We start from the raw sequence: 11,625 nt of genomic DNA, 5'->3' as shown, positions 1-11,625 counted from the left end.
GTCGTTTGAAGGTTCTCCATTTGCTTGGCCCAACTCGGCCCAACTTGCAGGGCAGGTGATGGAAGGGCCAAGCAGCGTCTGCATCTGAATGGCTCTGCTCGTCCAAGATGCGGTGCTTCTTCACGGTTAGGCGTAAGTGGAGGCAAGCAGAAGAGTCTACATAGAAGAGTCTCTAGGTGAATGAGCGGAATGGTTCGGATCTGGCTGCGATCCAACCATTGTGAATGATGAAGTGATTCCGGGACGAGTCTGCGCCAGAGGCAATGCTGCTTGGTATGTCTCGCGGGGGTTTCGGTTGTTACACGAGAAACGAGACAGAGAATGCCAGTGGAGGCGACGCGCCATGCCACTCACCCGAATAGGCATTAGTTGACCCTGTAGCAGTAAGGGGACTAGAAAGCCATACCGCCATGGTGGGCGGGTGTCGCGGGTCGAGGCGTTTGGATGGGAAAAAGAGAGAGGGAGAGGGCGAGGTAGGGGGAGAAGGGAGAAAACATTGTGAGCGCACGACTTCCAGGTGGTTGCGAATGCTGCTGGAGGGTGGATATGTACCATGGATACCTTGACGATGTCCTATGTGGATACTTCATCCCGTGGGCCGTGTGCCCTTCACCCCGTGAAATCACAGTACGTACCGTCTTACTAAGAGAATCCAGGTGCGCCAGGGCCAGGGCAGGCACGCCAGGCAACCTACCTTAGGCAGCCGGAGCCGATAACAGGTGGAAATCTATGAGGCAGGTTCGACGGACAGGGCCTGCCAGCTGGAGGCCGTTTCCGTGTAACCCCAGGGAACACCACTCGTTGCTCACGTGGTACAAAAGCGGGGCAACTCTAAGCTGGCAAGCTCTCCCGTCCTCACCTCACATCACCTCACCCCTCACACTTTCTGCAGTCTCCCCCTCCTCTTCGAAGTCGAGTTCTCAAAATGGAAGTCAGCCATCTTATTAGGGTACCAAGCAGCAGCATCCATGAATGCGCGCTTTCAGCTCCGACTTTTCCTGACCACTCCCAGCATCTCTTCAAAGGAGCGGCTGGAGGAGACCTGGTTGGTTGTGCCTCTCAGCAGCATCTTCAGGGATCGTCCGTCATAGTAAAGTCATGTCTGACCGCCCCTTCATCCCGATGCCCTCAGTGAAAGACAGCTTTCCTCGGTGTCTGGGTCCGGCTTCCCACTGTCACTACCCATGAACAGATATCCAGGTCATGTCCCCAGGTCTTTCCTATTTGTACCAGACCTATACTCCGTACTCCGTACATCCTTGGCTCCGTAGGCCGTAGACATCCCAAAGAGCCCAGGACCGAGAGATTGCCCATTGCCTGCCATGGTCGGGCCGCCTTGCACCTCAATTCGAGCAGGGCTGAAGAGCATTTCTGCACGTCACATCTCGGACACCGCTGATGTCCGGTGAGGGGGAATACCGCTGGGTTCAGGGCGGCCAGAGTGCCGTCTGGGTGAGGTACGGATGCGCGCTTCCCATGTCTTCGTATGTCTCACTCTGCCCGCATCCCGGCATCTAAGCATTCGCCCTATCAACCTCGGCCATGTACATGATAGCAATGCCAGACAAGAAGAATAGGTATCAGTATCCGTAAACCAACTCTGTTGTTTAGGTCGCCTTGGCAAGGGCCCAGCAATGTGGTTGCGCTCCCTCTCCCCGACATCAATGAGGTAAGGGAGAGAAAGATACCGGCTTGCAGGGCAAAAGCCAACCAATTCCCTCCACGGATGAACTCATTTCCTCCTGCCGTCGATCGATGATTCGATCCTATTACGGAGACACAGACCTATCCCGCCCACAACTTCGCCGGGGCCTTCCCTAACATTCTTTTTTGAGATATCTCTGCCTGCCACCATCGCACCATCACCGCCTCTCAGGCAGTCACGTCAACTTCATCATGTTCTTACCTTGTACCCTGAATTTTACCGGACGAGTGTCCACACTGCATACATGATCACTTTCTTTCTCATTCTACTCATCATGAGGCTTGATTCCCCACAAACCTCTTATATATGACTCGGAGTAGCCAAGGAAGTCAGCCGCAAGCGTGTTATCGTCTGCTCTTCTCATCGGCATTCCTCCTAAATTCATACCGAAGCTCGGCGGCCGCTGTATCGATTGCATCGGGCAGCAAGGATTCCAAACCACTCAGGAGCCTACTCTTTCAAGTATCAATTTTCACGCAAGCCTCTCCAGCCCGAAAAAAAGTATCAAAAGGACCCCCAAGACGGCAGCTGTCTAGGCCGGCCACGGGTGACTTACATCCCTGCAGCTCTCATGTCTCACAAATTACCACACGTCATTCCCAGCCATTTTTCAGCCCTCCAGCAGTTCCAACGAGGCAAGCGAGGGAATGGATTGGCTTCTCTCGCGTAATACGAGAAGCCTTCCGGACCGATCGTTGCCAAGTTTACCGAATTGGTGGAAAAGGGCGCCATTAAAGTTAAGACAAGCAGTGAGCCTCTGCCCGTTTTCCCTCATGCCCTCCGCAAAACACACCTGAACCCGCAAGACACTGAGGCTTTGGACGTATTGCCCGCCACCTGCTTCGCTCAGAGACTCATTCATTTCATGTAACACATGTCGCAACCGTTATTCACATGCTGTCTCAATACTTTTTAGAGGTTGATAATGCCAGCAATGGTGAGATCGAGATCACATGCTGGCCACAACGAAACAGAACAGTCAGTCAGTTCACGATCATAATGCCCGATTGAGCTTTACGAGGTACATCTCTGGAACCGTCTCTGATCCCTTCTTCAGCCGCGCCCAACAATATCCAATTCAATTCTATTCAGTGAACCGGCTACATACCCAGTGGTAATCTCGGTAATGCACATCTCACTATCTCAAAGGGTCTCGACCGAGAAGCGAGAGACAACAGGTGGAGGGAGTGGTTTGCCTTACGAAACAAACACGCATGCAGAGTGGTCCAGATTCCCTTATATGGAGAAGTTCTGCTCACCGAGTCCATTTGGCACGGCATTCAACGCCCCTTCATACCGGATAAAGCGGCTAAAGGACGTCCATCTAGCCTCATGGCATTTTGCTCAACACAGGTTAGCTTTCCGGCTCGACATGCGTCCCCACTCCGGATCTCGGAGCCGGACAGCTTCCGAGTTTCTAAAGGATGGCATTCTGCCCTTTTCCCATATCAGCGAGTCATCAGAGTTCCCCAAGAATCGCGGACGAGCTCTTTCCCGAGAGAAGAAATACCGTTCTCGGGATGTGGAGTCGTTCCATGGAGGCGGGATACACTTGGCCCTGCATTCTCTCTCAGTGTCTATTTTGTCACTTTTCAGATTGTAGGCTCACGGAAAATCCCGTTCATCGAGTTTTGGATCGAAGGGAGCCTTCTCGATTCATGGAATTTACAATTGCTACAAGTCACAAGTAAGAAATGGGCGGCCAAGCCTCACCAGTCGTCTACGTAACCGGAGTCACGCCTGATAAGCTTCACCCATGACATGTTAAAATGCGCAAGCGAGACTTGGTTTACTCGCCTACGGCCGGATGCTCGTCTAATTTGCCTTTAAGCGCTAAGGTCTTGATCCAGAATTGCGGGTGAGCATGTGGACAGGTGCACACTTAGTATCTAAAGTAGGCATCTCATATACAACAAAAAAAAAACAAAAAAAAAAAAAAACACATGGGAAGTCTACTAATCGAGAACTCTGCCGCCGGTTACCTGCCCCACATCATCCTCGTCTCGAGGAAAATCAACTTTCCCATCATCAACAACAACATTCTTTGTACGACGACGATCCACCCTCCAAAATGCCCTCTTAGTTCACGCCCAATGACGACTAGGAATCCAAAAGAAAGACCGGGCAATGGAGACTCCAATAGTTTTAACAAGCGACAGTTGATGCTGATTGGCGGAAGTACCAACCCAAGCCCTGCAATTACATTGCAATGTTGTGGAATAAGAAATAATCATAGTTCGCAACCAGCAATCTACCGGAGCCGAACTGACCAGTGAGAGCACTGTCGGCGTTTAAGCCGCCTCACAAAGTTTCCTAGCGTACCGTGGATTTTATAAAGTCAGTACTTAGTGCTCGCCTGGATAAAGGTTCTACTTCTAGTTTAGGGAGAGGGGGAAGGGGAGAGACGACCATCTGGGAATGTGCTTTGAAATGCTGTGGTTTTGCTTGGGTCTAGCTTTCTTTCCAACAATCAATGAATGACGCTACTACCCGTTCGCGGCTCTGCCATCGTTTGACAGCCAGTCCTTGACAGCCATGTTTCTCTGGTTTACTGCTGTATTTTTCTTTTAAATCTTTTTTCGGATTCTTATCCGCGTTCGTGAACGACTTCAAGTGGCTTGGATTTGGGGGCGGCGGTCGAGCTTTTCTCGGATAGAAGCCATTCCGATTTCGCGAATAGACTCAAAAACCCCCTCAAGCTGGAATCCCTGGACAACCCAACCGTCTGCCTGCTGCTCACAACAAGACGCCAAGTCGCAACCAGCCAGGCCTTTCAGGACGAACACCCTGCCACGTCCTTCTCAATCCTCAACAGCACAGAGGGATTCCCACCGACCCCTCAACCGGTCACCGCTTCCCCCTTACGGCCGGAAAGCCAATCATCGGTGTATGTTTCCGAGACTCTGGTGTTTCCAGAACCTTTTCGCCCGCTCGCTGTCTCTACTGAAGCCTTAAAGTATGGGGGTGAGGTAATCGAAAACGAGAAAACCTGCTCAACGTCTGTGGCGAGCTTTGATGCCATACACATCATCCGGGGAAGGTTCTGCCGGAAGGTTCCGCCGACAGTTGGGACTTTCCAGCCTCCCGCACACGTTACCTGCAGAAGTTACTTTGCCTTGCTCATTGACACTCGGACTAATCATCATCCACGCTGACCTACATATTGGCGATGCCAAGGTGAAGTGGTTCTATCCCTTTGGGGGTGCAGTACCCAGATGCTTCGAGATAATTCACAATTTGGAGCTCCCAACGAATGTACGTCTCGTACACCAGCAAAAGGAAAGATGGAAACTCAAGCTTCGCTACTACATCAATGTTCCAAGATGTCTCTTGTTCTGTGTGAACGGGTTTTCAAGGCGGTCTTCTCGAAAACAAGTTGTAACCTGGGACCCATCTCACTACAGCGATAACCAACGACGAAGCAAGAGGACCTCGCAACAGCACACCTCCTACCTGACAGACTCTGTTACTGCCTACAGTACCCACTCATATTGTGGATATAAAAGCAAGTACCAAAGCCGTATCAACGCCTGACTTGTTGGACACAGTGATCTGGAGAGCACCGAAAGCAAGTTCGAAGTCGTCTTCGGTGTCATAAACATGAGTCCGGATTGCTTCTTCCTGTTGTTTAAGGTTATGCGACCTTGACCTGCTGTCAAATCTATTGGCTAAATGAATACACTCAGCAGCAGCAGTAGTAGCTGGCACTTTTGCTTGTTTCCTGTATATTCTAGCCCTTATAATAGAAAAACATAGATGATAGATCAAAGACGGAGCCAATGTCTTGTTTATGGGAACTCTGCATCGAAATCATGGATTCTCGTCACCTTTGTATACAGATAAGAACATAGGTAAGCGCTAAATTCTCAAACAAGCAGGGAAGTGTTTTTCATCCCGACACAAGAGAAGAGTAACTGTCAACCCTCATGATAAGAATATATTTATTGTGTCTGACCTCCCGATGTCTCCATGAAGCCAAGAAACCAGAGCAAATCATATTTCTTATCCTGAATCCAATTGACCAAACAACTTTGTCTCATGCGTTCCCTGCTCATTCAAATGTGGGCATCAATCGCCATACCACCGCTCCTTCTCCACGCCAAATGGCTGAGATTAATCACAACCACAAGAAAGGAAGCCAGTGTGCATCTATCGTAGCAGCTTCGGCTTTCAACCACCATGGTTCTTTAACTGTCAGCTTTCTTGACTATTAACGTCAGATCCCGAAACCCGGCTGATACCATATGAAAGAGACTGAGCCTCTCTTTCATGTTGGGATCACAGCTTGTAAGATAAAGATAGAACATTTCATCATGAGAACGGCCTCATCTTCTAGTCGCACACTATTATGGATTACATGAACAATCTCTTGCCTCGCCTGGCTTAAAATCCTGAAATTCACTCAGAGCTTCCCTTACAAAGCTCGCAAACTCGGCCACGATCCCTCCCCTGAAACGCTTATACTCCGCCGCCCTCACCGCGACGTCCCCAAACTCATCGTTCCCGCCCGTAAGGTCGTTGAAATCCTTGAAGGCATACAGGAACCTATGCCACAAGATACTAGGCTCGGCTCCGTTCATCACATTGGCGGCGGCCTTGACTCGAAGGAACAAGCTCTCCGCGGACGACTCGTTGTACTCATTCCCCGCCGATCCGCCATAATACCCGTTTGCCGTCGTCGTCATGTCAACGGTTCCCGTACCGTGCCCGGTAGTGCTGTTTGCTTCGTAGTTCACGAGGACCCAGCACACGTACGAGAGCACCTCCGCGTGCGAGATGCCGAGATCGTTCCTGGCACGGCAGGCCCATCCAAGCCAGCCAGCGCCGTCTTCTTCTCCTGCTTTTTTGACGCCCTCCTCGACCTTTTCAGCTTCTTGCTGCAAAGTCAGTCTATACCATAAAGTTCCATACACTTCAAGGTGCTCCTTCCATATCAAATCATCCTGGCTGTGAGGAAAGCAGAGATCGGGCCGTTTTGTCTGTTTTGTCTGGGCGAAACCTGTACAGACTTCCTCGAGCCTCTGGCTGCACCACTGCACGCACTCCCTTAGTGTATCGAGAGCCGCAGACGTCGTCGCCCCGTTCTTGTCTCGCGAGAGGACCCAGCCTTCCAGGCAGTCCAGGAGGATTCGGAGCTTGTCTTCTTGCGACTTATCGAGACACGCCGAATAGCGCTCGTAGATGACGTCTAGCAAATGGAAAGCAAAAAGATCAACAGTGCCATCTGCCTTGAGCAGGAAGCCTTTCCCAGACCTATCGAGGATTGAAGAAACGGCGTCGGTGACGTTTCTTGCCATGGGACCTTCCAGTTGGAGTTTGTCGTTCCTACATCTCTCATCATTCATGCTTTCCAAGACGTGGACATACATCAGGATATGTTGATCGCCTGACTGAAGCTTGTGTTGCCCCAGTACATCCAACGCTTCCTGAATTTGTTGTTCCGTCTCGGCTGATCGACATAGGGCCACAAGGCGGTTTGCATGCCCCTCAGTGTTGAGATAACCGTCTTTATATGCGATCCAAGCGAACCCATCGCCGCCGCCGCCGGCAGCGAAAATTGCAGTCGCTGCTTGGATTTCTTGATTGGCTTGATCATACTTGTATGAGCCGTCTTGGAAGATGGATTCGATCGCAAGTTGATCTTGAGTTACACCATACTTCTTGAAACCCCAAAGGCCTAGTCTGTAGACAATTTGGCGCTTTCTGAACAAAGTTAGTAACCATGTAATTTCAGAGTGCAAGAGGGAATACAGACGTAACGTCGAGATCATATTGCTCACCCAGGAATATAATCAGCTCCTCGAGAGTCTTGGATTTGTATTCCTTGCGGATAACCTCCTTTAATCCTTCCCATTGATCCGCAGGCTTACGGGCCGCTCGGGTTCTTGTCATGTCTGAATCAAAAGTGGTGCAAGTATGAGACGTCGTCGGTTCCCAAAAGTTGTTTCCCAGACCTTCAAGCGCGGCCATATATTCCGACGATGCCATTTTGTACGATTTTGTGGTCTTAAGCAAGCAAATGAGCTCTTTCTGAAAGAAACGCCTTGGAGCCTCCTCATACCTAGAAAGAAAAAAAGCCCAACAGACTTCGCCATGCTTGCCTTCTTGAGGCTGAATTTCATATAAGGCTCCCAGTCCGCGAACCAAGTACGTAGCCTTGGGTCCGAATTGTAATTTCATGGCTCCTCACTCCGTATGCGAAGTCCTTACACGATCCAATCACCGCTCAACCAGGGGTTAAAAGTGCAAGTTTCCCTGCACCGCCATTGGGTCAGCAACTAAGCTGGCGTTGTCATTCTGGGAGTTGAAATTTCACTTGGGTTTCAACAACACCATTACATCAAAATACCAAAAAGCCGAGGGGTCATGCATGCCGCTATATCTAGCCAAGAAAAGTGCAATTCCCATTGACAAAGTCTGGCCACCTGGGGAATGGCATGCTAGACCGGTCTACTCAGCCAAGTTCCAATATTGATACGTTTTTCATATAAAAGTAAGTCGCCAGGCTCAGGAAACCTCAGAGCGGGTCCTCGCCCCAGAAGTCAAATCAGACAACAAACGAGCCTTCTCAACTTGGATCTTTTGACTGCGCCTTTCTCTGTGTTACCAACTCAGCCACGGTATCAACAGCACTTGCTGTGCGTCCGTCCTTGCCAGCCAAATTCAACAGGTGGTCTTCAGAGAGAGAAGATGCTTCGAAGAGAAATGTCTTACTCCGAGCCCTCGGAGCCCGCAGCCGCAAACATGGGTCGAGCATCGGCACACGGGCGTCGGAGACCGACCCCACTCCGAGAACATCGAAGCCAACAGTCGGCGGCAACTTCATTTCATGCGGACTCGACGCATCCTCAATCACAATCGATGCAGCGACAAAGGGCAGTCTATAGCCCCAAAGAGAAGCTGATCTTCTGTACATACAATACGAAAAGAGAGGATGGTAGTAGCGACATGCTGCCAGGCCAAAGGGCGGAGATGAGCCTGACCAAATTAGAGAAGGCTGGCGACGAATACTTCAGAATCAGGAACAGAGTCCGAAACCCGATACGCGGTGAGCCGTTTCCATGTGGCTTCTTGCAATAATGGACGATGGCAGAGATATTGGGTTGATTAGGTGTACAATATGACTGGTGTGAAGAAAAAGTTGTTGTCGAAATTGTAGGATGCCGGATAGATAGATACCTGGGTAGCATGCTATTCCAATGAAGTCGTTTGCTTTGTCGCCACGCCTTGGGAAATTTTCACAAAGAGGCCGATCCATCGAGATGAATTGTGCTCGCTTGGTTGACCTGAACATGGTGCCTTGCTTCGTGGCAGCCAGTCGGTAATGGCCGTGCCGCAGCTCTTAGACGAGTTGATTCGCGGATGCTGTCATTAGGCGTGAGGGGGCAGGACACGAGAAGGGCCAGGTGATGCAGGTTGGAGTGTGCCCCGCAATTTAGCCCACAGGCCGGAGGGAAAGGTGCGGTGACGTGGGGATGTATCGGCCGGGTAGAAATACCTCCTGCTCGCGTCGGTGCAGATGTCGGACGGGGGTGGGCCCTCTAGAGACTGGAGCTCGACACCTGCCGCGTATGGTTCCGGAACTTTGCATTGAGGCCATTGCCAAGAATAGAGTGAGTGGCATGAGACGTGCAGTCGGCCGATGACTATTTATTTTCTCACGAGATAGAAGAATCCGGGAAATCGTTAGCAACAAAGAAATTATACGTCGGAATCAGGTGAGAAAGCGTTTTTGCCGATCATTTTGCGTAAAATAAAGCCTGTCCCGGCATAGCAGGGAGCGGTCTGTGACCGGCGGGTTTAGTTGGGTTTGGTGGTTTGCAAGGTGGTGTGCTGAGCTACCCGCCCACCATAGCTTCCGCCCCCTCGAACGGCGTACCGTTCCATTGGAGAATTGGATATTGTGCGGGTGGGTGTGCAGTCAGTCGCAACTTTCTAGGTGCGATGGAAGGGATGGGCAAAGACTGCATATGTATGAGGTCGAATTGAGAGTTGTTTGGAGAGAAGGAGGAAACGGCGCTCTAGGTGCGCAGGGTAATGTTTTCATCTGCTCCATCCGCCAGCAGCAAATCAGGCCAGGAAGGGAAGCTATGAGGTGATGATGATGAAGGTCCATGGATGGAAAACCAGGGTGCTCGTCTCTTGATGGGCCCCAACGACTTGGGTCCGTATAAAGAGTCGGCATGGGGCACCTTGTGGCTCGTAAAGTCTGTCTGTGGGAATGATGGATGGGGCGTATATTTCAGAATGCCAACTTGTCTTAAGAAATGAGATGTTGGCCTCTGGCTTAGTCAAAGTGGGAGACTGTGAGTAGTAAGCCTCAGGGCGGTCTGGTAGTGAGCTCGGTATCATGAGACCTAGTCGAGCAAGTGTGACTGTGTCTCGGCCTCGGTGACGGTTGACGGGCTCCAGCTCCGACTTCGACTAGTGACCAAACATACCTACGTGGAGGCGTTTGGAGATGGGTTGCGCAACAGGTTGCAAGGAGGCAAATGCGGGAGGAAATGTCTGAAGGTCGATGGAGAAATTGTGAAGCGGCAAAGAGTGGCTCCTTGGCATTTGGGATCGTTGTGGGGCAACCGGGTAGGAAGTCACTGGAGGTTAGGAGCTCTTGCCTCTAAGAATTGAAGTCGACGAGCTTCAGCGAGAAGTCGCGGCAAGTCGTCATACCTGTGCAAGGATGACCCAACCACGGATCGCCCCACCCCGCCCACATTGCCAGCCATTGGATCGGACTGAAGTCTGGAGGTGCAGCTGCAAGGTGCCAAGGTACCTCCACACTGCGGCGAGTGCGTGCGTGCGTGCGGGTGCTCCAGCTTCACCTCATCTCTTCCATTACTCCAAACGCCCCCTTTTTTGCCTGTTCTTCCTTCCTATGAACGAATGTCCTAGACAAGCGAAAAATCCCTCCAGTTTCAAGCTGGTGCCAGGAAGGAAGCGTAGGCGGGGTTTCCAAGACCAAAGCCTACCTCTTGGCTTCCTGACACAATGTGTGGCTTGTAGTGGTCGCCATTTTGGATTGAATCGACCGACCCTTCCCGCTAGCCTCAAGAGTGGCACATTTTTCACCACAGCTTGCTGCTGTGCCACCCCATCAAGGTAGGTACAAGAGCAGAAGATGGTGGATGGTCTCAAACCTTCACCAAGCTCAGAGTGCTAGCCAAATGAGCCTACTCTCGACTCCGGTCACGCTCGTCCAGGGCGGCATCGTCAGCTCTGACGACAGCGTCGCTACAAACGTCGTCTCCAACCCCGGACCCAAGGTGTGGCTGATGCGGTCCGGATACAGCAGGGAAGAGCATCGGCCAGACAGGGTTGACAGGTCCAGATCAGCCCGTCTGACTATCCATGCATTGGCTGGCATGGCTGCCGCTCGCAGGCTCCCTGTGTCATGTTGTTGAACCGCAAAACCGCAGGGGCGATCCCGATCCAAAGCGCTTCACGCCTGAGGCCACTTGCTGTTCTTACCCTATGCTTCTTGAATTCGTCTACGATACCTCAAGGTAGTGGGACAATACGGCTACCTGGTACATCGTCCTCCTGTCTCCAAAAAGGATCGTTGACCGAAGAGGTCTCTCATTGACTTGCGTGCTGCACGAGACAGCCAATCGGTAGTAGCATCCTCTAGGCGCCAGCCCGTAGCCTACTTGATCAAGCGAGGCGTCCAAACAAGTCCAAACAAGCACGCCCAAGCCATCCCATCTCATTTGCCCAGTGGCCCACGTATCCCGCCCCAGCCTGGAATCTGTACGGAGTAGTTACCTAAGGTACCTTAGGTATTGGGGTCCCGCAGTCGGGACCGGAACAGTACCTCCTCCCCATCCTCCTGCCTCCTGCCTCCTGCCTCATGCCTCCTGCCTCCATAGCCAGCCCTGGAGGACGAGGACCGCTGCAGCAAGGAAGGAACCTCTCTTCAGGTC

General features: G+C 51.5%; 5 protein-coding genes across 5 annotated transcripts; 3 read left to right on the top strand and 2 right to left on the bottom strand.

Annotated features, from left to right (window-relative positions):
• Nucleotides 1-1,204: 1,204 nt before the first annotated feature.
• On the top strand, nucleotides 1,205-1,399 carry CPAR01_11054 (uncharacterized protein; the record flags this gene model as incomplete). Its single annotated transcript, XM_060495313.1, has 1 exon — nucleotides 1,205-1,399. A coding segment is annotated over one exon (195 nt), but the record flags the coding sequence as incomplete, so codon positions are not given.
• A 612-nt stretch (nucleotides 1,400-2,011) lies between these two features.
• On the top strand, nucleotides 2,012-2,502 carry CPAR01_11053 (uncharacterized protein; the record flags this gene model as incomplete). Its single annotated transcript, XM_060495312.1, has 2 exons — nucleotides 2,012-2,250; nucleotides 2,331-2,502. 2 exons carry the CDS (start codon nucleotides 2,012-2,014, stop codon nucleotides 2,500-2,502), a joined length of 411 nt encoding a protein of 136 aa, XP_060345660.1.
• Nucleotides 2,503-2,831: 329 nt separating this feature from the next.
• On the top strand, nucleotides 2,832-3,308 carry CPAR01_11052 (uncharacterized protein; the record flags this gene model as incomplete). Its single annotated transcript, XM_060495311.1, has 1 exon — nucleotides 2,832-3,308. The coding sequence occupies one exon, from the start codon at nucleotides 2,832-2,834 to the stop codon at nucleotides 3,306-3,308; it is 477 nt and encodes a 158-aa protein (XP_060345659.1).
• A 2,743-nt stretch (nucleotides 3,309-6,051) lies between these two features.
• CPAR01_11051 (uncharacterized protein) lies at nucleotides 6,052-7,693 on the bottom strand (the record flags this gene model as incomplete). The annotated part of the gene is made up of 2 exons (XM_060495310.1): nucleotides 6,052-7,408; nucleotides 7,461-7,693. 2 exons carry the CDS (start codon nucleotides 7,691-7,693, stop codon nucleotides 6,052-6,054), a joined length of 1,590 nt encoding a protein of 529 aa, XP_060345658.1.
• Nucleotides 7,694-11,193: 3,500 nt separating this feature from the next.
• On the bottom strand, nucleotides 11,194-11,412 carry CPAR01_11050 (uncharacterized protein; the record flags this gene model as incomplete). The annotated part of the gene is made up of 1 exon (XM_060495309.1): nucleotides 11,194-11,412. The coding sequence occupies one exon, from the start codon at nucleotides 11,410-11,412 to the stop codon at nucleotides 11,194-11,196; it is 219 nt and encodes a 72-aa protein (XP_060345657.1).
• Between the last annotated feature and the right edge of the window lie 213 nt (nucleotides 11,413-11,625).

This window comes from Colletotrichum paranaense, assembly GCF_030867605.1.
Source record: "Colletotrichum paranaense strain IMI 384185 chromosome Unknown Scaffold_9.1, whole genome shotgun sequence".
NCBI lineage: Eukaryota > Fungi > Ascomycota > Sordariomycetes > Glomerellales > Glomerellaceae > Colletotrichum > Colletotrichum paranaense.
Note: the sequence above shows the minus strand (reverse complement) of the source record. Positions and strands in the feature narration are given on the sequence as shown.